This window comes from Ipomoea nil, unplaced genomic scaffold (assembly GCF_001879475.1).
Source record: "Ipomoea nil cultivar Tokyo-kokei standard unplaced genomic scaffold, Asagao_1.1 scaffold0418, whole genome shotgun sequence".
In the NCBI taxonomy this organism is placed as follows: Eukaryota; Viridiplantae; Streptophyta; class Magnoliopsida; order Solanales; family Convolvulaceae; genus Ipomoea; species Ipomoea nil.
The window spans coordinates 1,522,460-1,550,180 of NW_017616846.1; the positions used below are offsets into that span (position 1 = coordinate 1,522,460).

General features: G+C 36.1%; 5 protein-coding genes across 9 annotated transcripts; 2 read left to right on the forward strand and 3 right to left on the reverse strand.

Annotated features, from left to right (window-relative positions):
* Positions 1 to 1,830: 1,830 nt before the first annotated feature.
* Positions 1,831 to 2,352, reverse strand: LOC109172489 (probable membrane-associated kinase regulator 6). The gene has a single exon (XM_019321646.1). It carries the CDS (start codon positions 2,350 to 2,352, stop codon positions 1,831 to 1,833), a length of 522 nt encoding a protein of 173 aa, XP_019177191.1.
* Positions 2,353 to 2,736: 384 nt separating this feature from the next.
* LOC109172449 (universal stress protein PHOS34) lies at positions 2,737 to 3,840 on the forward strand. The gene is made up of 3 exons (XM_019321602.1): positions 2,737 to 3,022; positions 3,121 to 3,349; positions 3,559 to 3,840. Exons 1-3 carry the CDS (start codon positions 2,848 to 2,850, stop codon positions 3,641 to 3,643), a joined length of 489 nt encoding a protein of 162 aa, XP_019177147.1. The 5' UTR covers positions 2,737 to 2,847; the 3' UTR covers positions 3,644 to 3,840.
* Positions 3,841 to 5,505: 1,665 nt separating this feature from the next.
* On the forward strand, positions 5,506 to 13,601 carry LOC109172757 (uncharacterized aarF domain-containing protein kinase 1). Of its 2 annotated transcripts, none has more exons than XM_019322010.1 (16): positions 5,506 to 5,777; positions 5,877 to 5,960; positions 6,734 to 6,880; positions 7,006 to 7,076; positions 8,019 to 8,112; positions 8,868 to 8,945; positions 9,993 to 10,059; positions 10,798 to 10,883; positions 11,011 to 11,061; positions 11,371 to 11,418; positions 11,536 to 11,644; positions 11,761 to 11,941; positions 12,140 to 12,277; positions 12,367 to 12,479; positions 13,089 to 13,160; positions 13,245 to 13,601. In XM_019322010.1, exons 1-16 carry the CDS (start codon positions 5,607 to 5,609, stop codon positions 13,358 to 13,360), a joined length of 1,626 nt encoding a protein of 541 aa, XP_019177555.1. In that variant the 5' UTR covers positions 5,506 to 5,606; the 3' UTR covers positions 13,361 to 13,601. The 2 variants fall into 2 exon arrangements, with proteins under 2 accessions (XP_019177555.1, XP_019177554.1); XM_019322009.1 differs by having other exon boundaries at positions 5,507 to 5,777; positions 11,536 to 11,656.
* LOC109172758 (isocitrate dehydrogenase [NADP]) lies at positions 13,455 to 17,687 on the reverse strand. Of its 4 annotated transcripts, none has more exons than XM_019322014.1 (16): positions 17,371 to 17,687; positions 16,598 to 16,641; positions 16,377 to 16,486; positions 16,201 to 16,238; positions 15,984 to 16,061; positions 15,844 to 15,897; positions 15,660 to 15,761; positions 15,434 to 15,525; positions 15,249 to 15,352; positions 15,031 to 15,099; positions 14,828 to 14,943; positions 14,688 to 14,722; positions 14,313 to 14,455; positions 14,104 to 14,226; positions 13,896 to 13,990; positions 13,455 to 13,769 (listed from the first exon to the last, which is right to left on the reverse strand). In XM_019322014.1, the coding sequence occupies exons 1-15, from the start codon at positions 17,417 to 17,419 to the stop codon at positions 13,912 to 13,914; spliced, it is 1,236 nt and encodes a 411-aa protein (XP_019177559.1). In that variant the 5' UTR covers positions 17,420 to 17,687; the 3' UTR covers positions 13,455 to 13,769; positions 13,896 to 13,911. The 4 variants fall into 4 exon arrangements, with proteins under 4 accessions (XP_019177559.1, XP_019177558.1, XP_019177557.1 ...); XM_019322013.1 differs by having other exon boundaries at positions 13,892 to 13,990; XM_019322012.1 differs by having other exon boundaries at positions 13,455 to 13,774; positions 17,371 to 17,684.
* Positions 17,688 to 23,121: 5,434 nt separating this feature from the next.
* LOC109172438 (protein REVEILLE 2-like) lies at positions 23,122 to 26,535 on the reverse strand. The gene is made up of 6 exons (XM_019321593.1): positions 25,860 to 26,535; positions 25,087 to 25,158; positions 24,878 to 24,989; positions 24,728 to 24,789; positions 24,261 to 24,632; positions 23,122 to 24,080 (listed from the first exon to the last, which is right to left on the reverse strand). Exons 1-6 carry the CDS (start codon positions 25,884 to 25,886, stop codon positions 23,445 to 23,447), a joined length of 1,281 nt encoding a protein of 426 aa, XP_019177138.1. The 5' UTR covers positions 25,887 to 26,535; the 3' UTR covers positions 23,122 to 23,444.
* Positions 26,536 to 27,721: the final 1,186 nt, after the last annotated feature.

A 27,721-nucleotide genomic window follows, 5' to 3' on the forward strand; every position in this document is an offset into this window, starting at 1 on the left:
AAAAATTATGGATCTACCCCTGTGTTTACCATGCGCATAGTGAACACGTTTCCACAACATAATTTGCGTATTTTTGGGTCTTCACCCAAGAAGATTTCTTGCTACCAATTAATGATTATTTATATTTACATTTTATGAGCATTTCTACTATTGGTTGTTTGTTTAGAAATTTATTATATATTATCAATAACATGTGTATTACTTTTTAGTATTTTGTTGAAATAAATTATGTTATTCTTCTTTTGAATACTATTAAGTATTCTTCAAAAAAAATTATTACTTATAAGAATGTTTGGTTTGATGACAACTTATACATCATGATATGGGCACGACAAGCCTCCTAATCCTGTGGCATCTTGTCCGTACTTTCAACCCATTCCCCACAATTCAATTTTTAACAGCAGCATTATTATTTAAAGTCTACTATTTAAATTTTAGCTTGTATTGTTTATTTTTTTATTTGGTTATCTCAAGCTTTATAAATATCATGTTGGATCCAGTATTCAAATAATACTAATATTATTATTTTTATACCTTTATTTTAACATTCATATTCAATTTATAATAGATTCGGTCCCAACAAAATCATGACATGAATATGATCTTTTTATAACGTGGGTACAGAAAAAAGTTATGTACATGAAATTCATGAGAGTATTAGAGCAAATGTTCGGATTTTACTTTCATATTCAATTTATAATAGATACGGTCCCAACAAAATCATGACATGAATATGATATTTTTATAATATGGTTACAGAACAAAGTTATGTACATGAAATTCATGAGAGTATTAGAGCAAATGTTCAGATTTTACTTTCATATTCAATTTATAATAGATTCGGTCTCAACAAAATCATGACATGAATATGATATTTTTATAATGTGGGTACAGAACAAAGTTATGTACATGAAATTCATGAGAGTATTAGAGCAAATGTTCGGATTTTACTTTCATATTCAATTTATAATAGATTCGGTCCCAACAAAATCATGACATAAATATGATATTTTTATAATATGATTACAGAACAAAGTTATGTACATGAAATTCGTGAGAGTATTAGAGCAAATGTTCGGATTTCAGAGTAAATATAGTACTACAGTGTTACCGGTGACTTGTGGTCCACTGGTATCGGATTGCTCCCCTATGTGGGAGGTCTAGGTTTCGAGCCTCGTGTAGGCATAGGTTGTATGGGTATCCCCCTTCCTTTGTAATAAAAAAAAAAAAAAATAGTATTACAGTGTTTTCATTTGGAGAATCTCAAAACTTGTCCCCACACATAAGTGTATGACACGTACGTTGTCTTCTTATAATCATTACGACATCTTTTTTTTTTTTTTTTTGAGAACTTTAAAAATTTATTAATAAAGAAAGATAAGAAGGAAACCAACATTCCAAGTAATAATATCTCAACACGCATACAGCTTCCTCAAAGTTATACAGCTATATATATCTAGACATTACATGGATAATTTCACCAATACCCTCAAAGGTTTGTATAATAACACTTGAAACCCCTTTATTTTCATTAGTTTCTCATATATAACCACATTAGTCTCCATCTACGTACGCACGTATACGAGATTAGATTAAAAATGAAAAGGGTAAGAGTCAAATAAGCCCTCTAAGTATATTTAATTTTGTAGGTTACATTCAGGTAATCTGTAAATTATTTATTAATTTTTTATTTTTTTGCCAAAGTACCAATTTTTTTTTTACTTCCCCAAGAAAACAAATCAATACATCACAGTATAGAAAAGAGAAGAAAAGAATGAAAATTGATGAAAACGGCCTACTTATCATCTCCATAGTTACACTCTCATATCATCATTTATCACCAACGATGGGTTTCTTGCAATGCAGAACCGCCTCGTGGATCGAGCACTCGGAGTCGCAAAATCGGTGCCAATTATCAATAGAGTAGGTCACTGCGCTTTGTCTAGTTGGTTGAAACCACGCCAGAAAATTCATATATCTTCCTCTCCTCCGTTCTAGAGCTTCTTCGTCCGTACGTGAATCCGAATCTTCGCAGTTTCGACAAATCGGCATAATTACGTCCAAATACTTGCAGAAGATCCGCCTGGATAATCTTTCACATCTTTTCAACGTGGCGCAACGAATTTCGTCGAATGAATGGACCTGATCTTGTTTGGTAGGTTGTTCAGGCGAATCGAAAGTGCAATCGAAGGAGTCATACTTGATAGGTTGGGCGAATAGAGGCGCGAGGAAGCCATTGGCATGAAGGAGTGTCAATGGAGATTCCGACACCAAAAAGTTGAAGTTGCTAAACGTCGGGAGGTTAACACTAACACTGAAGAATCTCCAAGAAAGAGGGAATGTAGGATCCATTTCAATGAATGAAGCTTCATCGGAGTTCGGGAAAGATCCTGGATTCACCGACCAACTGGAAGAAAATTTAATTAATAAATATTTACAGGTTACCTGAAGGTAACCTACAAAATAGTGTAATTGCACTTTTTTTTTGTAAGTTTAAGGTTTTAATTGAAACTTTTACATATTTGAGTATAGTTGGAGTACTTATTTGACCCTTATTCAAAAGGAAACAATGCAAATTTTTTTACAAAAAGTGTGGCAGGGGCCATGCGTACTTAACGAAAATACATATGCCAAAGTGAAATTGTGAGGAAATTGAGGGGCTCCATTTGAAATAACCATCTAGTCTAGAGTTTTTTTTTTTGAAAAGATCTGAGTCTAGAGAATAAATTCCGCATGTTTCTAGTTCCTTCCACGCAGCTATTTTCTGCTCTATATATAAAACGAAGCTCCCATTCTAACTAAGTCAGTCGACCCTGGAGAAAGAGCAAATAACAAAAAGAAGAAGAAATGGCGAAGGCGCGGTCGGTTGGGGTGGCAATGGACTACTCTGCAACAAGCAAATCAGCTCTGAAATGGGCAATTGAAAATCTGATAGCGGAAGGCGATCGAATCGTCATCATCCACGTCGTCTCCCCCAAAGCCGACCCAACCAACAAGCAGCTCTTCGAGGACACTGGATCTCGTACGTGCTACCTCTCCAAATCCTTAATTTAATCATCTATCTTCCATTTTTGTTTCTTAATTGTTTGTTTTCTCCTGATCCTTGAATTAATTTTGCAGCCTTGATTCCTCTGGTGGAGTTTAGAGAGATGGATGTGTGTAAGAAGTATGGACTCACCCCTGACCCTGAGGTTCTTGACATGCTTGATACTGTGTCGAGGCAGAAAAAGGCTGTGGTGGTGGCTAAGGTATACTGGGGAGATGCAAGGGACAAGATATGTGATGCTGTGGATCATCTCAAGCTTCACTCTCTTGTGCTTGGAAGCAGAGGTTTAGGAGTCCTTAAGAGGTAAACCACAATTCAATTAGTAAAACCATCAAAGTCGATAACTTAATTAAACATAAAAAGTAATTTGAATATTAACTTCGAAATTTATAGTAAGGTATAAAAGTTGCAATTAAACTCACCTCAGTATATTTAATTTAATTTGTGTTGGTCCAAATTAAAAACATTATTGAGAATGAAGGGTGGTGTGTATTTGTTGTATATATGGACAGGGTGTTGCTTGGGAGTGTGAGTAACTACGTGGTGCAAAATGCTACATGTCCGGTGACGGTCGTGAAAGAACCATCCAAGCGCTAAGGTTGTTCCAACTATTAAAGCAACTCATCATATCAACATTCATATAATGTATCATACATGTCTATCTTGTAAACTTTTATGGATAAAGCAGCCTCTTATGTATCATTCCGACTTTCAAGTTTTGTACTTGTGTTTGATATGGTTTTCTAAAGATTATTTATAGTTCTTGCATGATTGAATATTATTTTGTATCCTTCATGTTCAGTATATATATTTCATTATACTAATTTGTTATTGTTTCACTTTACTATGTGAGTTGATGATTAAACTAGCCATATGAATATATGGGTGTAGAGGTGTGTTTAAGAATCTCAATGGAGCGAGGATGGAGATATATATCTCACTCGTATCCTATTTTATTATATTATTCATTTGGGTGTGATTACGTAACCTTAGCTAAATGGAGTGCATGTATAATTTATTTTTATTTTTATTTATCTATAGGTGTGTTTTTTAAAAACTAAGTTAAAAACTCAATGCGTATTTTATTACTCATTTGGGTGCGATTAGCCGATTAGGTAACCTATCAAGGGCATGTATAATTTTGTATTCATAGGTGTTTTTTTTTTTTTTTTTTTTAACTTAATGGATTAACAGGTTGTACGGAATCCTTGTAATTTAATTACAAGGAAGAAAATATATAATTAATCTAGAGTGTGATTGAGTGGAAGTCACTCATTCATTTTTAATCAAAAGTTAATGATTTGATCTTTGATTTTAAGTCTGAAACCCTTCAGATCAATTCTGTTTGATAGTAAAACTCTTGGGTAAAAAAAAAAATACACTAAAATAAGAGTTCAAACTTTTAGCTATTTTTTTTTAATCTTCATAAACTGTCTCCCGTAAACTGTAAAAAAAATCTCTCTGTCTCTCTGATCTGCCCTCCCAAACCTTGCATATTGTCGTAGTGTGGCCGCCGGTCACTGGTCGATTCTGTCCTTAGCCGACGGTCTCATACTTTCGTAGTTCTTTTTATTTTGTTTTTTTTTTTTTTTAGTTTCACAACTTCCAGCACCAAATCTAATCAAGAGCCGCTCACCATTGTCAACGCTTATCTTTCAACAAAAAGGGAAAAAAATGCTTTGTGTCAGTGTTCTTTTCTTGAATCTAGGTAATGCATGATTTGCGTTCTGAAAAAAGGACAAAAAGTTTTGTGCTTTGATCAATGATAAGAAGGCGTGGTGTTTTCTTGACAGGAGAAGGCGTGGAGTTTTGTTTTGTTTGTTTGTTTGTTTGTTTGTTTTTTTTTTTTTTTTTTTTTTTAAATCTACATATATGTGTTTTTCATTTTTTTTTCATCATTTATTTTGATAAGTTATTTCCTCTTGCTTCTTTGGCGAGTTATTCCCTCTCGTTTCTTTGGCGAGTTCTTTTTTCATTAAGGTGAAACGATTTAATTGATCACGACGAGTTATTCCCTCTCGTTTCTTTGGCGAGTTCTTTTTTTCATTAATGTGAATCGATTCAATTGATCATGTCGTATGTTTATCTCATCCTAAGTAACGAAGATATACAGTTCAGATTAATGAAGATATTGTCTACGAACAGAAGAGCCGCAATAGTTACTCAGGTGGTATGCAAGACTTCTCAAACAGAGTCAGTCTTGGATAATCAGATCATTACTAACATAAAAAAGTTCTGGTTCCTCCAATGAATTAAATTTCAATCTTGTAACACAGTTTGCGATTCAAGTTTCTTTTAACATTGCTATAAAAGTTATTTATATGTCTGACTCTAAATAATGTTTTATCATTCTATTGATCTTTATTGTAACTGCTTCAACTTATGATTAATGAATTAACTCTTTATTTTAAAAAAAAAAGTAACGAAAAAAAATTCAACCGTTAATCGATGCCTTAATTTGGATTTTGGAGCGAATTTAGTTTCCCCGCCAAACGAGCTCTTACAAGTAGTTCAAGTGTGCAATAGCCGGAAATTCAGAGTAGTCATTAGACCGGCAGCCATGAGGCCTTGGCCTCGAATGTTTAAATTTCAGGGCAAATACCTGATCGCCGTCGCGGGATTGGGCGGCGCCGCCGTCACATTCCAAACCCTAAACCCTAACTCCCTCTCTTCTTCCACAAACTCCCCTCTCATCAACGGCGTAGTTCGGTCCTCCCGCGCTCTTTTCACAGTACGTTTCTATGCCAATTTCGCAAGCAACGCTCTTATTTTCACTTGTCAATTCGTCGATCCTTCTCCAATTCTTACGTTTAACATTTCTATTTTTTAGATTACTTCAAACGTGGTTGACTACGTTTACTCTTTGCACGGATTGACTCAGAATAGTGAGGAGTATTTGCGCGTGGCTTCTGAGGTAGCATTAAAATTTCTCTTGAAGTGGTAGAAATGCAGTGATGGTGTGCCGTGTATATTCCTCTGAAATTATCGCACCTGAAATGCTACTTCAATAATAAAGATGACTATTATAAGAACAAAAATTGTGGAAACTGGATTTGAATGAGTCTTTACTGTGAAACAGATTCAACAGGCAAATGGCTTAAGGTTATTGTTGTTTTGTTTGCACTTTGATTTCTCAATCTTCATTCGTAATTGGATCTCAACGGAACTGCAGTCATATTAGCTGAATATATATTTGTATGAGGCATTTCGAGGAGTGTCATAATAATTATTAACCAGAATTACTTAATGGAAAGATAAGTGGTAAAGTTTCCATTTCTCATAAGCTGGTGAATTGTATGGTGTGAATTATTTATTATTTTGGTTCCGATGAAAATATCATGCTGCTGACTCAAAATCAATCGTAGGATGCTTTCTAGGTGTTGCTTTTATATTTATTTGTACCGTAATTACTTTTCTTGATAAGGATATAAATCAATTAGTACTGTAATCGTACATACATTAGTGTCTTGATTCTTGAAAATTTTTGGTCAAATCAGAGTTCATTCTTGAAAATAGTTTTGTCAAAGAGGGAGAACAACAGTTCAGAATCTGGCACTTACTGAAGGATATTATGAGTGCAATTTGAAGTGGTTCCCTCAAGCTTTTGTTTTGTGCATTAGACAGACTCTGGATGTACACTGACTGCGCATTCATCTTTTACTGAATATTTAATCTCCTGGCTTTTAGGTACATCTACGGTCCGCAAAGAGAATTTTGAGACTATGTGAAGCCAACAAAGGTGTTTATGTTAAAGCTGGTCAGTTTGTTGCAGCTGTGCGTTTGAGGAAAGTTCCAAAAGAATACTCATCAACTCTTTCATCATTGCAAGACCAGGTTGGTACTACACTCAAACAAAACATATATCTATAAATTTTCTTTTGCTCCATATTTGACAAAGCTTATGATTCATGCTCGTTTACTTTCTTTCATTTGCTGACATGTAACTAATAATGCTTTAGGCTGTTCCTTGTCCTTTTGAATCCATCAAGGAAGTACTGATCCACAATCTGGGTCCAAATTTATCAGATATGTAAGTTACCATCAAGTAGGGAAATTGTATGAACTTATCATGTACTTTTCTATCTCCAAATCTGCTTCACTATCGTCATGTGCTTTCTGTCCTTGCCTCCTTTATTCATTAATAAATTTTGTTGAATTTGAAAGATCCAAATGCCTGGCGGGTGGAGAATAACAACCACCCGCTAGTTAGGCGGAAGCAGAGATGAAGAATCAAGGAATGAGAAAATATATATTTTATGAAAGTGAATAAAAGGTTTATAAATCTGTATTAGAAAGGGAATACACAGCCCTATAAATACATGCTAGAAGACTTCTAATAAGGAAATAAGTTTCTATATGACTGACTCAAATCCCTATAAATCTCCAAGCTGCCTAATATATATAGGTTCCATATTACTTGTACATTCCATAACAAATTTGATAAAACCTAATGACTAGAATGCAGCTACTATAATGTGATTACTTTCCGCCATTCTTTGCATATCCAACAATGTCAGATTTTCTCTGAGCTTTTATTTTATTTAAGTCACAGACTCACAGGCAATGCAAAGTTCTTTACATCACGAGAACCTAATGTGTGCCAATCCGTGAAAGCCCAATTTTTCAAACAGCTTTCAGCTGTATCTGTCAATTCTGTCTCTTAAAATAATAAAAAAAAAGTAATAATCCAATTCTGAGATGGAGAATACCTTGTTACTATGTATCATTGAAACATTCATTCATGTGAATTTACCTATTTTATGCGCTTGATTTGAAGCTGTACAATTATGCACAGAGGTAATAGGGAACTATGTTATTCAGTTAAATAGTTATTTCTTGAAAGCAAAAGGGTAAGGTTCTACTAAATCACTTTGTAGCATAAGAAAGTTGATTAAATATAACTGCTCAGACAGAATCTGCTTATTGTTCTGCCAAGATGGTCAGACTGACTTGTTTTGTTCACTGGAATCAGATTCTTCTCATTTGATGAGGAACCATTTGCAGCTGCCTCTATTGCTCAAGTACACCATGCTGTGTTGAGAGATCATCAAGAAGTGGCTGTCAAGGTTTGTAAATTGGGTATAATTTATGCTTGAAGTTCCATTAATTTTTTGCTAACCTTTTATTGCATTTATTTTAAATTTTCTTTTACAGTCCAACAACTTTGAGAAATCATTTTTCTTTTCCAGTATATTAGTTGTTTGATAAAACTGGTTCACTTTCTTTTCATTTATTCTATAGCATACAACAGATTTTTGGGATTTTCTCACTAATCTTCATAAAGTGGCACTAATTTCTATCTCACTAATGATGCTTATACTAATGGTGTAAGGGAGTAGATAGGTAAAAATGATTAGATTTACATTTGAATTCACTAAAAGCAGTATTAATAAAGGTTCTAGCACTCAAGACAGAAAATACTAAAGCAATATATATGCATGCCTCTATGGCTTTGCTTTCAAGAGCCTGGCTTTCAGCTCATCTGCCATGGCGTCAATGAATCCTTCAGTATCCAGATATTGGTCTTTTAAAAGCCTACAGAGTCCATATATCAATATTATAAATTTCTACTCTGTAAAAATAATACCATATCAAATTTATTTTAGCTTGCAATGGTTTGTTGACCATAGGTGTGTAAGTGTGTTGCCATAAGTCTTGTTTACTTGGTTTATATCCTTGTGTACACATATACAGATATACTAACACTCTACAGTTGAAACATTGCTATGATAATCTTTTTACATTTTAAGTTCTGCTTACACATTGAATATGCTTGTGTACAAGTTGTGTATGTTAGTCATTGGTGTCATATCAATTGCAGGTGCAATATCCAGGACTGGAGTACCAGATGAAATTTGACCTTGCAACAATGTCTTTTCTCTCAAAATCTGTTGCATGGGTATAAATTAATGTATTTTTGCCTACTGATTTGGTTTCTTTAAATGTTTTATGTCATCCACTTGTTCATTATTATATCTCAATTTTTTAGGACATACATGCAAGAGAAAGTAGTTTGACCTGCGGCCCGCTTACTAAATTGAATACTTATTCATTTCAGGCGATGCCTATTTTAATCTTTTTGTCCCTCTTGTTTTCCTCTATATACATTACCTGCTAAAGCTCAGGACTTCTTAATTGTGATACTCTATAAACTGTCACATTATTTCTGCAAATTCTAATGAAAGGGATAGAAAAGCTCAAGGTGCCCAGGATCATGGTAATTATGCCTTTTCTAGCTCTCCGTTCTCCCTATAAATATAGTTCTTGTTACCACATGCTGTGGATCTGTAATGACTAGACTACATAGAAACATAAGCTATAACAAGCCTTAAAATACGGTGTTACACTGGATTAGCAACAATAATTGGGCAGAGTGTACACTCATTATAGGATTTGTAGTATCAGGTCTGTCTAAAGTAGTATTGGATTTGCATGCTTGCTTCATTTCATTACCTTTTCTTACTGTGAGCATCTTTGATGAGGAAGGTTCCTTCTCTCTCTCTCTCTATCTGTTTAATAATGCCACTCATTGCTCTGGATGGTTGCTCTTCCAACCAAGCTTCTCTGTTGAGCATAGGTAATCGATCTGATATGATAGAACTAACATGCAAAAGCAAAATCCATTTAATTTCAGCAGAACAACACATTTTTAACTGATAAGTGATGGATTGATGACCTAGGATTATGTATTACCCAGTTTTAACTCTGCTCTAGATGAATGTGCTAAATATGCTTTGTATGAATGACTTTTAACTTAGGTAGGACCCATCACTTTGACTCTTGACTTTCTATTTTCTAATTTCTTTTTAATTTTTTATTTTTTGGTTGAGATGCTTTCACATGCTTCCTTTCAAATATCAGCTGCAGTGATTTAGTATTAGTAGTTGCAGAGTTCTGCCCTTTGACCTCATCTACTCAATAACTTGCCATTTTATTCTTTCTTCAGTTTTTCCCAGAATGCAGGTTTGAGTGGCTGGTATTAGAATTTAAGAAATCTATTACTTCTGAGCTTGGTATGTAACATTCTATCGTGATGATTATTCTTTTAAATTTTGCATATGTTGGTAGCTCTCTTCAATTTGTTTATTCATGTCTGTAAGTCTGTTTATTTTTACTTCCGTTTTATTTTATTTTTACCTTGAATGTGGTTACAAGTTTACAACTATCTCTGCCTTTTTCCTCAAACACTAAGGTTTCCTTCTTTTCTGATCTTTACACTTAGAATTTCATGTTTAGTGAAAGTAAAACCTATTTGACTATTTGGTTATCACATGAAATCAATCAAAGTTTTTTTCACTCCAAGAATTTCTTTTGGGTTTTCAACTCCAAAGTTTTATAAGGATATAGTGGAAGAAATTGAGTGGAATTAGAGATAGACACTTTATCAGAACAAAACAAGTTATTGGAATTGAGTGCCAAAATGCATGTAATTAGTTAGCATATTTTTTTTTTCCTCTTCCAAAGCTCACTTATAGGCCTAGAGGTGGCAAAGCCTATAGTTTTTCAATCTCACACATCCTGCCACAAGTAATTCATATGTTTTTATTTTGTTTGTCATTTATAGTTTTCTGCTTCCTTTCTCAGCGTTACACAGTTTTCCCTTCATACTTGGAGTGTGGCGGTAGGAATGCAGGATGTCTGTATTTATCATAATTATTATGAGATTTCTTGGAGATAAATGTTTTTTAGGGACTTTTGAGCTATGCATTGAAGAACTTCTATTCTGTAATCATGAAATGGTTGCTCTACAGATTTCACTGAAGAGGCTAAGAACTTAGAGAGAATGTACAAGAACTTCAAAAACAACAGCATGGTTAGGATTCCCCATGTTTTTTGGGTATGGCAGCGAAATACTATCATCATTGGCAACTTCACACTTTTTTTTTGGTTTTACCATTTCTCAGTTCTTTAGATATATTCTGTTTTCTGCTTATTGTAGCTGCAAAAGTTTTAACCATATACAGGGTTTCACAACAAGCAATGTTCTGACAATGCAGTTCTGTAAAGGACATAAGGTACAATGTTCTGCCTGCTTTTGGTTGCATGTGGTATGCACATGTGATGTTGCTCAAAGTTCTTTATATAAGCAGTATGAAACATTAATTTAGGTTTTGCCTCTTGCCATATGTTACTATGTTAGGAAATCTACTATCATTCATTCATATCATACTTGTAAATCTTCTGAAAATGATTTTGTTACTCCTTTTCTAACGACATTACTGAGATGCTTTAGCTTCTGAAACTTCATCTATTATTTGTTGTCAATTTTTTTTGTTCAACTACCATCAGAAATGTGCCAGTAACAGGAAACTTTTAGCTTCCAGGTCGATGACTTGGAGTTTTTGAAGCAAATGGGAATTAGTCCATCTAAGGTGGTCTTATCTCTCCCATTTCTTGCCCATTGCTTGAGATAGTATGGACCTTGTCATTACTCTCTTAAGGTTCTTGCTTGCTTCAGTCGCTCTAATTTCCCATCTTTGATGCTGTAGGTTGGAAAAGCCTTAGCAGAGGTCTTTTCAGAAATGATATTTGTCCATGGTTTTCTGCATGGTGATCTACATCCTGGTAATGTGCTAGTTTCTCCGGAAGGAAGGAATGGTTTCTCTCTAGGTATGTTTTTGTGGACAGTTTAAATCTTCACTTTGCTCCCTGATCAATGAACAATTTAGAAATGCCCTCCTGTATTTCTTTAGCAGTAACTTCTGTAAATGCAGTTCTTTTGGATTTTGGGATTTGCAAGGAATTGGATGAAGCTTTCAGATTGAATTACTGCCAATTATGGGAGGCTTTAATATTCAAGGATTCAAACAAAATCCAACAGCTGGGGGAATATTTTGGTGCTGGGAGGTATTCAAGATACTTATCTGTCATATTTACAGGAAGAACAATTGACAGGTGATGTTCTTATGTGTTTATCTTATTACCATGGAAAAAAATGAATCTTCAAAAACCTATAAAAATGTGCTTCACTGAAATCCTTTTGTTGGCTTGTCTGATTAAAATTGAATTAAGCAATTAATTTGGTACCTGGTAAATGGAAATTTTGTTGACAATTGAAAAGTGAAATAATTCCTGCTATTGCCTTTATGACAGTAAATCAGCACTTTGGAGGGGAATGCCAGCTGAAGAAAAAAAGAACCTAAATCAGGAATTGAAGTCTCTCAGAATGGAAGACATATCTTCCTTTATGGAATCACTACCCAATGACTTTCTTACTGTATTACGAGCTGAGTAAGAACTCCTTTTGTAGTTCCAGAGATTCACACTGCAAAGTATTTTTCGTATCAATTATTGTCTGCTTATTCCTTTTTTTTTTTTAGTGGGCTGCTAAGATCTTTGATAAGCAAGTTGGGCGCTTCCCAGCGAGATCGATTACTGGCATATGCTAAGTATGCACTGCATGGTCTTTCTTTGAAACCTGATTCCGCATCTGGTAAGCTTCAATATATCAATATATGTTAGCTCGACTTTTATGTTCTGGACTACTTTTTATTTCTATTTTGATAAATAATAAAGCAACGAAACTAAAAGAATTATAGGAGTTCAATTATCACACATGTTATATACCATGGTTCCCATCTCTGACTATTTGGTCGGATCTTCCTCTTGTTGAACTTGTCATGCATGTAAAAAAACTTCAAAAGAGGGATTCTAAAAACCATCATTGAATTCCGAAGTTGGAAGAAGAAATGCATATTAAAAACACATTCAACAATATTGGATGTGCTCAATCAGACATATACACATCACATGGAGGCAATTTTTTTCTTGAATTAAATGGCAAATCATCATAATTTTTCCCTTCTTAGCCTTAAGGTCTTTGACCATCCCTAAAGGCATGAAACCGCCAACATTGTTGATGTTGTTGGACGATTTGTTTAGCCTTTCTTACTTTGCCCTTCCTTCCCTTATTTAGTTATTGCGGTTTGTCATATAGATATATTTAGTTATGCGGCTTGTCATATAGATATATTTTAGTTATGCAGCTTGTCATACAGATACTGATGGCATTTCTGATTGAAGTAGCTTGTTTTCCTTTCAGATTCTGCTATTGGAGCGGTCTACTTTAGATTCAAGGCTGGGATTCGATACATTCAACTGAGGTTACTTTTCGGTGAGAATGTCAGGCATAACTGGAATACTATAAGCATCTCCTCAAAACACAAATTAATAAACGAATTTTTTTCACTTTTACCAGCATTATTGGATATCATTTCTTGGATAGACAACACCCAACACATGACAGCCAAAACATTCAAACATTTGATTTCCTCATCAAGCAGTGCAGTAAGATATGCATTTCCCTCAACATAATCAGGGAATTGGCTTCCAAGACTGGGATATTCTTGCTGTTATCTAGCAAGCTGGAGAAAACATCATTCCCATGCATGAGGTAGTGAGGTACCTCTAAAACTAAAATCTGTTCTGTAATTATAAAACGTAGGCAATATCTTATAGCCAATATAGTGAGTGTGTTTACAAATATTAGTGTGTCAAATGATTGACAAAAGGTTATTTAGATATTGTTTCTCTTAAAGCATGAAAATCAAATTCATAAAGAATGCAGCAGAAAGAATGGAGTATGGCTTAGTTCAACAGCCAGCCCCTCAAATGTGCTATATCAGTATCTCAGTTGCATCTAACATAATCCTCAGCCTTTTCCTCCTGACTAAACATCATTTTACCAGCATATATTGCAATCCATTTTTCCACAGGTACATGCCTGACCTAGACCCAAATATTACGGATAAAACATGGATAATTGTTACCAGGTGGTAAAAATGATTAAATTTAACATTGGCAGTATTAATAAAGGTTGTAGCACTTTAGGCAGAAAATACATACATACTTCTATGGCTGTGCTTTCAAGAGAGTCTGGCCTTCAGCTCATTTGCCACGGCATCAATGAATTCTTCAGTATTTAGATACTGATCTCTTGAAAGCCTGCAGAATCCATATAGCAATATTATTATAAATTTATACTCTGTAAGAGAATAATACAGCTTTTGGTAAATATGGGTTATATAAAAAAAAAAATTGTAAGAGGCTGCACAAACTTGGATCCGTGAATGATTAGAGCGAGATCCTTGGTCATCTTTCCAGACTCCACAGCACCGATGCATGCTGCTTCAAGCTTCACAGTGAAATCCAAGAGTCTATCATTACTGTCCAACTTTGCTCTGTTCACATATCAATAATTCAGCGACAAAACAAACTACTTGCATTAGTCAATGCTCAAAACAGCAGGCAGCTATAAACAAGTTACCTGTGTGCTAATCCTCGAGTCCAGGCAAAGATTGAGGCAATGCTGTTTGTGCTGGTTTCACCGCCTTTCTGATGAACCCTGTAGTGGCGTGTAACAGTTCCATGGGCAGCTTCCGCCTCAATAGTCCTCCCATCCGGGCAAATCTAAACCACTCAGAATCCAGAATAAGGTTACCTTTAAAGCTATTAGAGAATTTGAATAATGCCTTTCATATTATAACATAACTGTGAGAAATTACAAAGGAAGTATAAAGACAAACATGTTGACACAAAAATACTCAATAAAGCGATTATGCAGAAAGGACATTCAATATACGCTATGATTAAAAATGTAGTTGACACTAATAGGCAATAGCATCTCAAAAATAAAGCATACCAGGACTGATGTCATCAAACCTAGAGATCCAAAACCTGTTTTAAGAGAAGTTCCCAAAAAGAAAAAGAAAAAACAAAAAAAAGAATTGTGTAACTCCTTCAATACAATCTTCTAAACAATGAGATCCGAACCGTGCATACCTTGTGCTAGGAAGTCACTCTGCACATCTCCATCATAGTTCTTGCATGCCCATATATAACCACCATCGCTCTTTAATGCATAAGCAACCATATCATCGATGAGACGGTGTTCATACCTAAAAGATCCATGTGTATAACAATCATTGTTGACATTAGAAGATTGCAAGAACCGGTTCTTAAAAGTAAGAATTATGACTACTCACCATATTCCAGCTTCCTCAAACCGTGATTTCCATTGTGCTTCATAAACTTCTTGAAATATGTCCTTGAACCTTCACAACATGTTAGACATTACTAAAGGAAGAAAATATGAAAATGGACAAAACAAAGTAAAATAAACTAGCATGAGTATTTGAAAATATGTTCCAAATGGGTAATAAAATGCCAATCAAAATGAAATGTTGTTTAACAAACAACTTACCTTCCATCATATTTCTTAAGGATTGTATTTTTAGTGCTTAGATAGAGAGGCCATTTCTTCTGGTATGCCATTGTCATCGAAGCTTCAGCAAAAGCACGAATAGACTGCAAAAGAAAAGAGTAATATGTAAGCCTACACCAAAACCATTTCTGGCTTAAAGCTCCCGCAAACATTTACTAACAAACCTCATCAGTATTGTACATCGCAAGGGCAACTCCACCAGCGCCAGTGAAATTGAAAACCTCTAACTCAGTCTTTTCATCCTTTCCTTCTGGTACTGCAAAACCAACCAAAATGAACACTCCTTGAGTACATTAATGGTTCCCATAGCAATACAAAATCCAATTTGATCAATAGTGGCAAGCCCCAAAAAGTTGGTATTAACCGTTATATAAATGAAGTTCGTTTTACCAAACACCAGTTTGAGTTTTCCAGCTCCTTGAATAACTGTATCGGTAGCTCTGTATTGATCACCAAAAGCATGTCTTCCAATGCATATTGGTTTATTCCAACCTAATGCCAGCAGCAACCTTATAACTTGTCTAGTAAAGGCATTACAAGGGACAAAACAGCAAATATCAGAAATGTTAAATACCTGGGACAAGTCGGGGGATGTTTTTGCAGAGAATTGGCTCTCTGAAAACAGTGCCTGAATGAAACCCATGATCCATCAACCGTGTGCACAATTATAAGATATTTTATGTCACAAATGTAGAAAAAGGAGAGGAAAATCACCATTCAGTATGTTCCTAATTGTCCCATTTGGACTCTTCCACATATGCTTCAAGTTAAACTCCTTCACACGAGTTTCATCTGCAAGTGCAAGCACAATCACGTAGAACAATAATGTAATCAATGTTTGTAAAAGACCAAGTGACCAACTATGGACAAATTGTAAAGTCAAGAAGTTTTCTATGAATTGCCTTCTGCAATTACAAACAGATTCACACACCTGGAGTGATGGTTGCACACTTAATTGCCACATTATACCTAGATTATCAAACATTAAGATAAAAACATATTAGTCAGGAGATATCCAATGTCACTGACATCATCAGCCAATAAAATATAGACACTGTGAGAAAATATAATACAGGAATTAGCAAAAGGCAAAGCATATATACATACTTCAGAGTAGCTTCAGCACTTTCAACAGTAACCTTATCATCCGTGGCATCACGGTGAGGAAGGCCAAGATCGAAGTACTTTATATCCAACTCCAGAAATGGCAATATAAGCTAAAGCACACAAAGACAGTTCAAATATCAGCAGCTTCATAATAATTACAAGATTAATTAGGGGAAAAAAATAAGGCACTGAAATGGTTATTGGCCACAATAACTAGTAACCTTGTCCTTGATTGATTTCCAAATAATTCGGGTCATTTCATCCCCTGCATCACGTGTTTTGAAACACAGTAAGACATTTTGTTTCAAAGTAGTTTTAAAAGCATGAGTGCACAAGCATGAAAATTGCTACAGTATTTCTTTTATGGCATAACATCAGAACATTACTCATCAAGCACCAGTTACCTCTTCTTGAAGGCAATGCAGCCCTTTAAAAAGCTAGTATATAAACTCCCTCTTCTATTGAAGATCAAAGTAAGAATACTAGTTGCAGGTTGTATTAGATTTAGGGCCAATGCAAGAAAATTCAAGCTTTTAACTCTTTCCTCTCAGCAATCTTATATAACTCCATACAATATAGTTGTTTTTATGATATTATCAATGGCCCCTACTACTCTACTAGGGAGTGATGACTCAAAGTTCAAGCCACAATAAACCAAAACCGATACAAAATTCACTCTGCATTCACACAACTTCAGTAGATAATAAACTGAAATCCAAAAATATGATGATTATGAGACATGTTTATTTATTCATTTTTTGAAGTTTTCTCTTGATAAATTCATAGAATGTCATTAAAACACATCTCTCTTCCTACCATTAAAAAAAAAGTCTTTCCCTTCAAATTTTTTTTGTTTCGTAAAATCCTGACTTTTATCAGCGGATCATCACTAGTAGAAGCAGAGTGAGAGTGAAGTAGAGCTCCATTTTTAAGCTAGTTCGCAGAAAACAGAAATTGAGGGAGCAAAAAGGCGGAAGGGAGAGAGAAATCTGACCGTCCATCTCAACTATGGGGTTAGCGACCTTGATCTTTTGGAAAGCCATTGTTAGTTTATCGATGAGAGAAATAACGGTGTCCTGTTGATATGTGTATATGCGCGACTTCTATATCTATATATGTATATCTATATAGATAGAGAAAGAACGGCGAGGATAGAAAGAAGAAACAATCTCCGGTGATTCTGTGCAGCCAAGGAGAAAGGGGAAGGGGAGCTGGACCAGCTAGGCAGTTAGTGACGTACGGCAGTTAGTTACTCACAATTTTTTATTTGTTATTTTTATTTTTATTTAAAAAAAAAAAAACGGAATGTTTTATAAAGCTTACAAAGTTGGAGGGCTTTTGAGGGGGCGGAAATTTTATTATACAAGATTAAAGGGGTACATGGAAAATGATTATTACTGAAAGTGAAATTTTATTGTCCTTCATAACGAAAATACTTGGTGTATTCTCATTTTAAACTCCCATACTCCCTCTCACATACTCTTAATGTAAACATTTTTCTGTGAATCCACATTGATAGGGATTATACCCGTACAAATCATCCTGCCGGGTCAGTGGTATACTGCAAATCCACCGCAGATCCACCCGGTCACCCTTTCGCCCGTGCTCGTACCTGTCGTTCGAGGCCACCCTGCCAGGTTGACGGCATGCTCCGGTTACCCGGTCATTCCTTTGGCACCCGGAGTCTTGGTGTTCTCCCCGACGTTAACGGCTAATGACCGGGAGGGACGTGCGGTCGGATCGGGGCCCTGCAGCTGTCGGAAGATAAGCGCCACATGTACGGCTGCATGCCTGCCTTCTCTAGACCCGGTGCATGAGCGCCACGTGCTCAACATGCCGAGAGGCCGGGCGTCGCTCCCTAGGTCTCTTATAAATATAGCATTTATTGCTTTGAGGGAGGACTTTATCACTTACCCATACACTATAATTAAGAGATTTCCGGTCACATTCTACGATGGGTCAACCTGTCATTTTACTGTACTAAACTACGGAGATTTTATACACATCATGATGAAAAAATAACCAATCTTGATTTGTCACCTCAGGGAGTATAAATGAGAGAGTAGAATTTTGAGAATCTATGTAGTAAAACTCTGATAAAAATATTCAATCCTTATTTGCCATGTCATAGAGTAAAAGTGAGGGAGTATAATTTAAGAGTACATGTAATAAAACTCCCTTCATAATTCATATCAAGAGGAGGAATGGTGTGAAACAGCTACAGCTAACTGGTAGGCAACACGATTTGCTAATCTTTTCACAAATTAAAGAGAGAGAAACAAGTAACAATATGAAATCAGTCTAAACAGTTTGTTTTACATATATACATCATAAATGATAAGACGAAAGAGTTAGAATGAATTTGATGATAGAGTTGAAGAGCGTCAACTTATTGGCCTTCATCTCTGTCTCCTATATATATCCTGCTCCCAGATCTGATCTGTTGAAATTAATATGAGATTTTTTGTGAGCTTTTTGTCTGTGTTTTCATGAGGGTGTGCTTTTTGGGGTTTGTCTTGTCTCTTTTTATCTGGGTCCCTCCCGTGTGGCTACTGGCTATGAATTAGATGGAAAGTAACTATCTTATAATGACACATTTTCATTTGGATAAGATTTCGCTAATCTATTGTGGACCCATATATATATTTAATCATTAGATGATAGATTTTATATTCTTATTATACGTTTGAAAAACCTAACTCCGGTTCAATAGCTCACAAATTACACAAAAGAGATAAACTGTAATATATATATACCTTTCTTGATTTGTGCTAATCACGATTAGTTATTTTAGTTTTATTTATTTATAACAGTCCTATTATATAATGATGAGTATTAACTCTATTACAATGTAGTATCTGTTCATAACTATTTTCTCAACATATGTGAACAGATACTACAATGTAATAGAGTCAGTAGTAGTTATTTTAGTTTTATTTATTTATAACAGTCGTATTATATAATGATGAGTATTAACTCTATTACAATGTAGTATCTGTTCATAACTATTTTCTCAACGTATATGAACAGATACTACAATGTAATAGAGCTAGTAGCATTCAAAAAAAAATTTCTCAACGTATTGAAGCGTATCTGTTCATAATTATTTTCTCAACCTATTACTTTCTCAACACGTACTGAAACGTATCTGTTCATAACTACTTTCTCGTACTGAAACATATATGTTTTGTTCATAAAGTAGTCAATACTTGTTCATAACTACTTTCTCAACCTATTACAATGTAGTATCTGTTCATAAAGTAGTCAATAACATCTCCTCCCTCGAACCCATAACCTCCCATGTGAAAGTTCAACTTGATAACATTATTGGACCACAAGGACAGAAAGATATAAAGCAAATGTGTATTGAAAAGACATGCAAATATGTTGATGTGATAGTAATATACTAATATTCACTTTAAAGAGTGAAAGAAAACTGTAAGAATAAAGATAACTTTAGTATATTAATCAAGTCGGTATTTGAATATGGTAAAACATGAAGGCCCTGTTTGATAAAAAAAATTAGTTTATAGGCCAATTTTGACTTATTTGACAACTATTAATTATTTGATTTAGTTAAAATATTAATATAAGTGTTTGGTTAATTAGCTTTTTGTAATCCTGCTCATTTGGTTCACGGAATAGGCCGGGAATGACATAGCATTCCCAGTAATAGGCCTATTCCTTTGTTTGGTAACCGTTTCTATTACCGGGAATAATATTCCCGGTAATACCCTATTCCCCCAGATAAGGTAATATCTATTACCAGGCCCCCTCTGGTATTAGGCTATTACTGAGTTCTCAGGAATAGCCTAAAATTTCTACTTCCTATTTTACCCCCCGTCACCACCACCAGCACTAGCACCCCACCAACACCACCACCACCAGCACCGTCGCCGCCACCACCACCATCATTGTCACCACCACCACCATCGCCACCACCACTTTTGCCACCACCACCACCACCACCATCGCTACCAGCATTGCCGCAGCCACCAGCACCGTCACCACTGCCACTACCACCACCACCGCCACCATCGCTGCCATCGCCACTACCACCGCAACTAGCACCACCACCCCACCAACACCACCAGCATCGCCACCACCGTCGCTACCACCACCACCGTCGCCGCCGCTACCACCACCACCACCGCTGCCACCGCCACCAGCACCACCACCCCACCAACACCAGCACCAGTACCGCCACCACCCGCCACTACCACCACTACCGTCGCCACCACCACCAGCATCGGCACCACTGCCGCTATCACCACCACCGCCGACGCCGACGCCACTACTACCACCACCATCGACACCACCACATATTTTTATAAGGGTATTTATGTCTTTTAAAACATATTTCATTTCTATTCCTTAAACCAACCAAACACGGTAATATAATTCCTAAAGTCTATTCCTTCCGCGAACCAAACAATAGAATACAATTCCTAATCTATTCCTTGCCTATTCCATTCCTTATGGAATAACATTCCTATTACCTCAAAATTCATTCCATGAACCAAACATGCTGTAAAATGCATGCTAAAATTCAAAAAATTGCTCCAAACAACTTTTTCAATTAGTTTTTTCAGAAAAGAAATTATATCAAACAACTATCAGCTAATTTACCAAATGCTTTTCTACAAGAGCTAATGTTATCAACTAGTTATACCCTCTAATTAAAACAATCAGCTAAAGCTATCAGCTAATCAACAAGTTAAGCTGGTCTGAAATTTTATATTTGAATATAAATCCATGGGTTGTCTCTATTTATCATTAGTTGTGAGCATGAATGCATGCTAAGAATTGTTGGAGAAATATGGGGCTGCCGGCCTGTTCAGAATAATAATCCTGGTCCCTCATTCAAAGATTGGGTGAGTATTAATTTGCCAATCAATCAAACTGGAGTGTGGAGCAGCTTTGTTTAGTAGCTAGCCATGGTGTGTTGGGGAATCTGGACCCAAAGAAATGACATTTTATGGCGCAATCGTAGCACCGTAGCAGCCTCCATCATAGTTAGAAGAGTAAAGAATTACCTCAATTCACAATACCACCAACCAACCAGAACCTGTGCGTGAAACTGTACTGTTGGATGCAACAAGCCTCAACCCGGTTTAATTTATTCACCAAGGGAAGCTGAGGCAGTAGCGATAAGAGAAGCGTTGAGTTGACTAAAGAAACTAAATTATGATAGTGTTTTTGGTTGAAATGTACTCGGCTGACTCGTTGTTAGTTATCCAAGGCCTCGACTGATATGACCTATCGTGGAACAAATAAGATTATTCAGGAACGTGTTCAATTCAATGGTACAGGTAAATTACTTGTAGCTGCACAAATTTCCTTTTAGTTTCGAATCCAATTGGGTTCTGTGTAGCATGTCTAGGCGTCTAGCTATGCCCCAAGAAAAAAGGTAAAGATAATTAGTTTATGAAATGAAATTGAAGATCCGATCCCTTCTTCTTAAGAAGATAATTTCCCAAATTTAACAAAAAGCACAATTAAAATAATCTTTAAGCTCTTAGTCTTCATTTGAGCTTGGACTTCCATTTAAATTTTACAATCTTTGCACATGTTCAATAAAGAGTTGTCTTAGCTTATAGGACTTGGATCTTGTTATGGGCCCAATTGACACTTGTAATGGATCCGTAGGTTGATCCGTATCATTAACTCATTCAACGGAGTCTTGACTTTTTATCTAATTCTTAGGCATATCAAAAACTTGATGAGTAGTTTCTCTCATGTAAGTTTATCTTTCGTTATACGATTTGCAAAACGGGCAGCACATTTGATAGCTAGGTAGCATGTTTGTTTGTCGGGTTGTTCGGAGTGATTTTCAAACCCTTCCTCCATCGTATGTAATGTTTTATCTATGGAAATAAATTAACAAGCTGTTTCTTCAAAAAAAATAATTAATAATAATAATATTATTATATTTTTGGAGTGAATTAAAATTGTAGGAATGTAAAGAAAATCATACGTAGTAAATTACAAATATACTATATATTAATAGAGTCAACTTTTACAAGTGAGAAAGAATTGTAAGTTAAATAAGTTTGTAGAAATTATTGTCACTTTTCTCGGAGGAAAACCATCCAAGGGTGAATCCAGAGGAAAGGGTGGATCCAGAGGAAGGGTGAGGGCAATGGGGCAGTTATCCCCCTTCCTCCCACCCCCATCACATGTGGATCTGTCCTATAAGAAAATTAAGAACCAATTGAAAACGTTCTATGAGAAAATTAATTACCAATTAAAATTTTGTTGTATAAGAAAATTAAGAACCGTCCATCTTAAAAAATTTGACAGATCTAAATCCTTGAGTCAGATTGTAATTAGTGCCCTGTCGGGTAATTGGATGTGTCATTCTTATGTTGGTTCTATTGTTAGTGATTGTCGTGCTATTCTGAACACTTTAGATGTATGTCGTGTTGCTCACATTAGTCGGTCAGCAAACCAGCTTGCTCACGCTCTTGCTAAAGCAGTTACTAGTTAGTTCTAATGAGGGAGGGCAATCCTCCGACTTTTGTTCATGCTTTCTTGAGTTAATACAGTTGTTTTGGTGTTTGCTTCCAAAAAAAAACCATCCTAGGTTAACATTTTCTTATTCTTGTTCTTTGTATTTCTTGGCACTTGATTGCCCTTTTTCATCTTTGAATGGACTGACATTAGTTAGACCTCATGATCAGTGGGAGAGGAGCCTGAAGCAAGTACTATTAATACAATGAAACTAAAGTCATAATCTATAGTATATGGCAAAAGCTAGCAACCTCTTACATTAAAGAACAGCCATCATTATTCACATTTTACAGTTGAGAAATCAAATGGAAATATTACAAGATGTAAGATCATTCTTATAATATGCAAGAATAATGTACAAGAATCCTGCATTATGCAAGGTCTTCGCAGTAGAAGATGACTGGTATTTGGACAATTGAGTGGAAGAAAATGCGGACAACCTACACAATTAGCTGAACTGCTTGGGTATTGCTCTTCAAGCCAATCCAGCAATTACTGTCACAAAATTTCTCATCATCAAATGGAAATAATAAACAAGCCAGCAGTTAGAACCTGCTATAAACATAGACGTGTTCGCTGTTTCTCGCGCTCTTCACTGGTTATTGAAGGCAAACGGGTTGCTCTTTCCGCTAAACATCTCTTGTATGGCATAAAACCCTTTGTTCTCTTGGTGGATCTTGCAGTTTTTTGCTCCAAAATAACTATCTCAGTAGTACGTTTGAAGCATGACGAATCGCTCCCTATTCGCTGCCCACTCTGAGTTTCGGTATCCAAATTCTTGTCAACACATATTCCTACATTTACCGATCCACTGTTTGAACAAGTGGAAGATCCTTCCTTGGCGTCTTCTTTCTCTTCCACATTATCCTTACTGTCAAACGAAAATGGACGTGCTTTGATTGCAACGGGGCTATGAACCTGCACACAAGGGAAACCAGCCGAAGAAGAAGGAGCACGAGGCAACGCCCATGGGAGGGAAGGAACCGGCTTGCATTCAGAATAATCACCATGCCCTATCGATAAGTTCCAAGAGAATGAATGTGTTGCCATTGGAGCCTTCAAGTCTCGAGAAGTTGGAGACGAAAGTGTATGGGAACCAGAAACTAATACGGTTTTCCCAAAAAGCTTCAGATATTGGGCTGTCGAGCTCTCCCTAACACGACCATCATCTAAAGGAAGCAATTCGAGATTCTGCACATATCGAGCAAGTAGGCGTAAGAATTATTAATCAGTCATTGCATATTTGCATTATTACATGTATAAAGGTAAAAGCAATTGAAGCATGTGCTCCATCTCAACTAAAAGGCTAAGCTGATAGTTGGATTGCACATTAATGGTTATATGCTCAACAAAAGCGACACAATTACATACCCCGGGAGGTGGCGAAGAAGATCCATTCTCCTCAACCAACACATTGCAATGTTTAGAAAACAGAATGCCACCGCCAGTAGCTGATGAGACACATGACGGGCTAGCATTTGGCGATGAATCTGCTGAGGCTTGGCCTTCTGAATCGAGCGCAAACAATACAGAAGTAGGAGACCGGTTCTCTTTCTCCGAGACAGACAGGTTAGGGGACAGAGACCTAGTTGGTTTCTCGGGATCCAGCATGCCTACTACACTAACTGGAGTTATTACCAGTTTACGAGGATAAGGATGCATAGGTTTTCTTTTCGGGCGAGGAGGAGGGATTTCAATAGGTTTCACAGTTTTCGCATCATCACCATTCGACTCACGCTCGACCTGACCAGCAACAATGCAATAACCATCAACAATATATAAATTTGGACTGCTTCAAAAGGCCACTTATAGATTTTAACTGGCCAAGATAATAATACCTTTGAGAAAAACTTTTGGGCATGGCTTCTAATCTGAACTGCAGTCTTTGTGCCCACATGTTCTGCAAAAATAACCACAGCCATTTTCAGTTAACAGACAACAAACACCAACTAACAACAGATATGATTTCACAGAAGAATCGAAATTACCTTCTATTCGCCTCCACGCTCTACCATACAGTTTCAAAGCATCGAGGAACTTCCTATGCTCTTCTTCAGTCCACCTTTCCCTTTGTTTCGTTATCGTGTATGGTTTCCTAACCTATTCAATGTAAACCAGATGGCTAAAGGAAATGCCTTGGGGTAATATATACACTCCACAGTAAATCCCAATAATCCCTGAAAACACAAGAACTAACCTTTATAGCATGTTCATCTGATTGTTGAATTCTCCTAGCAGAAATGCAGTTGCCCATCCCTCCATTTTGATCCTGCATTTTGTGGAACCAAAGGGTGTTGAAAATGAGTAATACATATACATCTTCTCTTTCAACCTAGATTTATTTGTGTTACATATACAACTTGTCATCTCAGTTAGGTGGAATTTATGGAGATTTGGAACTCTGAAAAGACTCCCGAACTTGCCCACAAAAGGCAAAATCTCTCGCACCCCAGCCTTACAGAACTTATAAAGGTAGTAAATCACGGTCACTCTAAACTATAAGGTGCCCACAAGAAGCACAACATATTAGGTGGGATTCCAAACTAGTCCAGACTCGTTCTTGCCCACAATCTGCCACTTAAAAGAACTGAACTATCCGTGCGGGCAAAAAGACTTTTCAAAAGTGTAAATGGCTCCCACATGGCCACATGCCCAATACAGAAATGTTTATCCTAAGATTAAACAAGGAATGTTTTATCTGCAAGTTCCAAGCTTGTCATCCAATACAGAAACTTAAAAGGTTCTAATCAACTCTGGCATGTTTGGCAGAGTGAAACCAAACTTAAAAGTTTCTGAACAAACACTATAATTCCAAACTAGTATGATACCATAACGAGACTCTCTGACTCATAACTCCCAAATACCATTAAAAAAAATAAGAAGATAAGACCCAAAAAAGTTAAAATTTTTAAATTACTAGAAAAGAATTTATGGAAAAGGGATTCAGCACCCAAAAAGAGAGTATCTGACCTGAGAAGTCATCGGCGCTGGGACCATTAATTTGCCTACGCCACTTCTGCTTCTGAAGTTTCTGAGCCAAGAGAAAACCTTGTATACAACTATGATTCAACGACAAATATTAGATCCGAGGATGTTACAAACTCCTCAAATTCTGTGATCACTGAACAGCCCTGTTCACACTCGGGAAAGTCTTGGATCACAGACCAACTTTCTTCAATAAAGATCAAAACTTTTATGCTTTTCCTCCAAAGAAAATCTCGCGGAACTACAGGCTCCCAGTAACAGCCAAACGGAAAAGAAGTAAACTGGTATCGATATGACTTACAGTTCAGAAACAATGGGAAAAAACAGGGCGCAGATGAGCTTCAAAAATTAAAGGAAACTGAACAAGAGGGTATGTCCAGAAACAGAAAAAAATGTTCTCCGGCGACCGGAAAAACGAAAAGCCTGGATCTTGATGACCAGTTAACCACAACCTCAAGCTACAGATGAAGAACAGAGGAGAAGAAAGCGAAAAACGCCAGAAAAAAGAAAGAGATGAACGGCGGAGATTAGACCCAGAGAAGGGGAGCAGAGCAGAGCGATGTTAAAGGAGAAACAAATCTTGTGAGAATTGAGAGAACGAGAAGCAGGGGAAGGGAAGTAAAAGACGAAGGCAGGTACGCCACGTCAGCGTGGTGGAAATGAATTTCTCGGGTCGGGGTGGGGGGGGGGGGGTTTGGGTTTTAGAGAGTAGAAGAAAGGCCGAGAAATCCATGGAGTCTTGTGGCTCACGTTGAAAGAAAGCAACCGACACGTGTTACCTTGATGTCATCCCAACCATGTTTTCGACAAACTTTGTTGCCAACTCCAGTGTCGCGAGTACGGCATTCCATAGCCTACTTGCCCTTCTTGGATTCCACGTTTCAGTTTCTTAGTGGTTGGGCGCCTGTTAATCCTATGCCCCGGACCCACCGTGCCACGCTGTATCATTGCACTTTTCACTTTTTCTTCTTCCTTCGTATTTTTAACCGTCTTTCAAAATTAAAAATTAAAATAAAGAAAATTGAGAGATATTATCATCTATCTATTTTTTGAAAGCAAAAGCACCAAATTTCATTATTATCATCTAAAGAGTATTAATATCCCATTCATCTTCTAAAAGTATTATATTTGTCCTAAAAAATATTACATTTTTCCTTCTAACTAACAAACATTTTATTCATGATTTAATATAAATTTTGCTAGTATAAATATCACATTTGCATATTGACCCGGTCCAACTCGTTTCGTCTCATGAATAAGAATTCCTGAGATGATTCCACACAAGTGTGACCCTAACTTAAAAAGATACATTTACTATGCAACAATTAAAGAATTTTTAAACTAAAGAAGTCAAAAATTTCTTATAAAATATTACTGGTTTCATTGTAATCAATAATTATAGATATTTAGAATTCTAGTACAAGTTGTTTTAATTGAAATTATAACAAAATGTCAATGAATGGTTTGATTTGTTTTGTTTTGTGTACATCATATATAATATTAATTAATTAACTTAATTAAAATAGTAAAGTCAAATAATGAAAAACCCTACTACACATAGTAAGGTCAAATAATGGGAAAAAAACATGGTCCACAACACTTTCTTTCACTCCTTATCTGCCCAATAGCCAACCTTGCCCACCCAACTTTCATGAACACGAAAAAGAAAGAAAATATCCAGCCAATAAATATTTTTGAGAAAAACATGAATAAATAATTCCAGATTCATTTTTGTGGACTTGAAAAAGGGCTAAATATCTAAGTACTCTGGATATAATAAATAGTTTTTTTTTTTTTAATTATTTGTGGTGTGTTTTTGAGGGGATGAGGATGAGATGATGAGCTGT

Excerpts from the sequence above, each read along its gene's own strand:
- LOC109172449 (XM_019321602.1), top strand. The coding sequence starts at position 2,848 with ATGGCGAAGGCGCGGTCGGTTGGGGTGGCAATGGACTACTCTGCAACA. Across the intron at positions 3,023-3,120 it reads CTTCGAGGACACTGGATCTC|CCTTGATTCCTCTGGTGGAG; the intron begins GTACGTGCTACC and ends TTAATTTTGCAG. Across the intron at positions 3,350-3,558 it reads GGTTTAGGAGTCCTTAAGAG|GGTGTTGCTTGGGAGTGTGA; the intron begins GTAAACCACAAT and ends ATATATGGACAG.
- LOC109172758 (XM_019322014.1), bottom strand. The coding sequence starts at position 17,419 with ATGGCTTTCCAAAAGATCAAGGTCGCTAACCCCATAGTTGAGATGGAC. Across the intron at positions 15,898-15,983 it reads AATTAGGAACATACTGAATG|GCACTGTTTTCAGAGAGCCA; the intron begins GTGATTTTCCTC and ends GGTTTCATTCAG. Across the intron at positions 15,100-15,248 it reads CTTAAGAAATATGATGGAAG|GTTCAAGGACATATTTCAAG; the intron begins GTAAGTTGTTTG and ends CATGTTGTGAAG.
- LOC109172757 (XM_019322009.1), top strand. The coding sequence starts at position 5,607 with ATGAGGCCTTGGCCTCGAATGTTTAAATTTCAGGGCAAATACCTGATC. Across the intron at positions 7,077-8,018 it reads GGTCCAAATTTATCAGATAT|ATTCTTCTCATTTGATGAGG; the intron begins GTAAGTTACCAT and ends CACTGGAATCAG. Across the intron at positions 11,657-11,760 it reads AAGGAATGGTTTCTCTCTAG|TTCTTTTGGATTTTGGGATT; the intron begins GTATGTTTTTGT and ends CTGTAAATGCAG.
- LOC109172438 (XM_019321593.1), bottom strand. The coding sequence starts at position 25,886 with ATGGTCCCAGCGCCGATGACTTCTCAG. Across the intron at positions 24,990-25,086 it reads CAGATGAACATGCTATAAAG|GTTAGGAAACCATACACGAT; the intron begins GTTAGTTCTTGT and ends TACATTGAATAG. Across the intron at positions 24,633-24,727 it reads CCCAAAAGTTTTTCTCAAAG|GTCGAGCGTGAGTCGAATGG; the intron begins GTATTATTATCT and ends GTTGCTGGTCAG.
- LOC109172489 (XM_019321646.1), bottom strand. The coding sequence starts at position 2,352 with ATGGATCCTACATTCCCTCTTTCTTGGAGATTCTTCAGTGTTAGTGTT.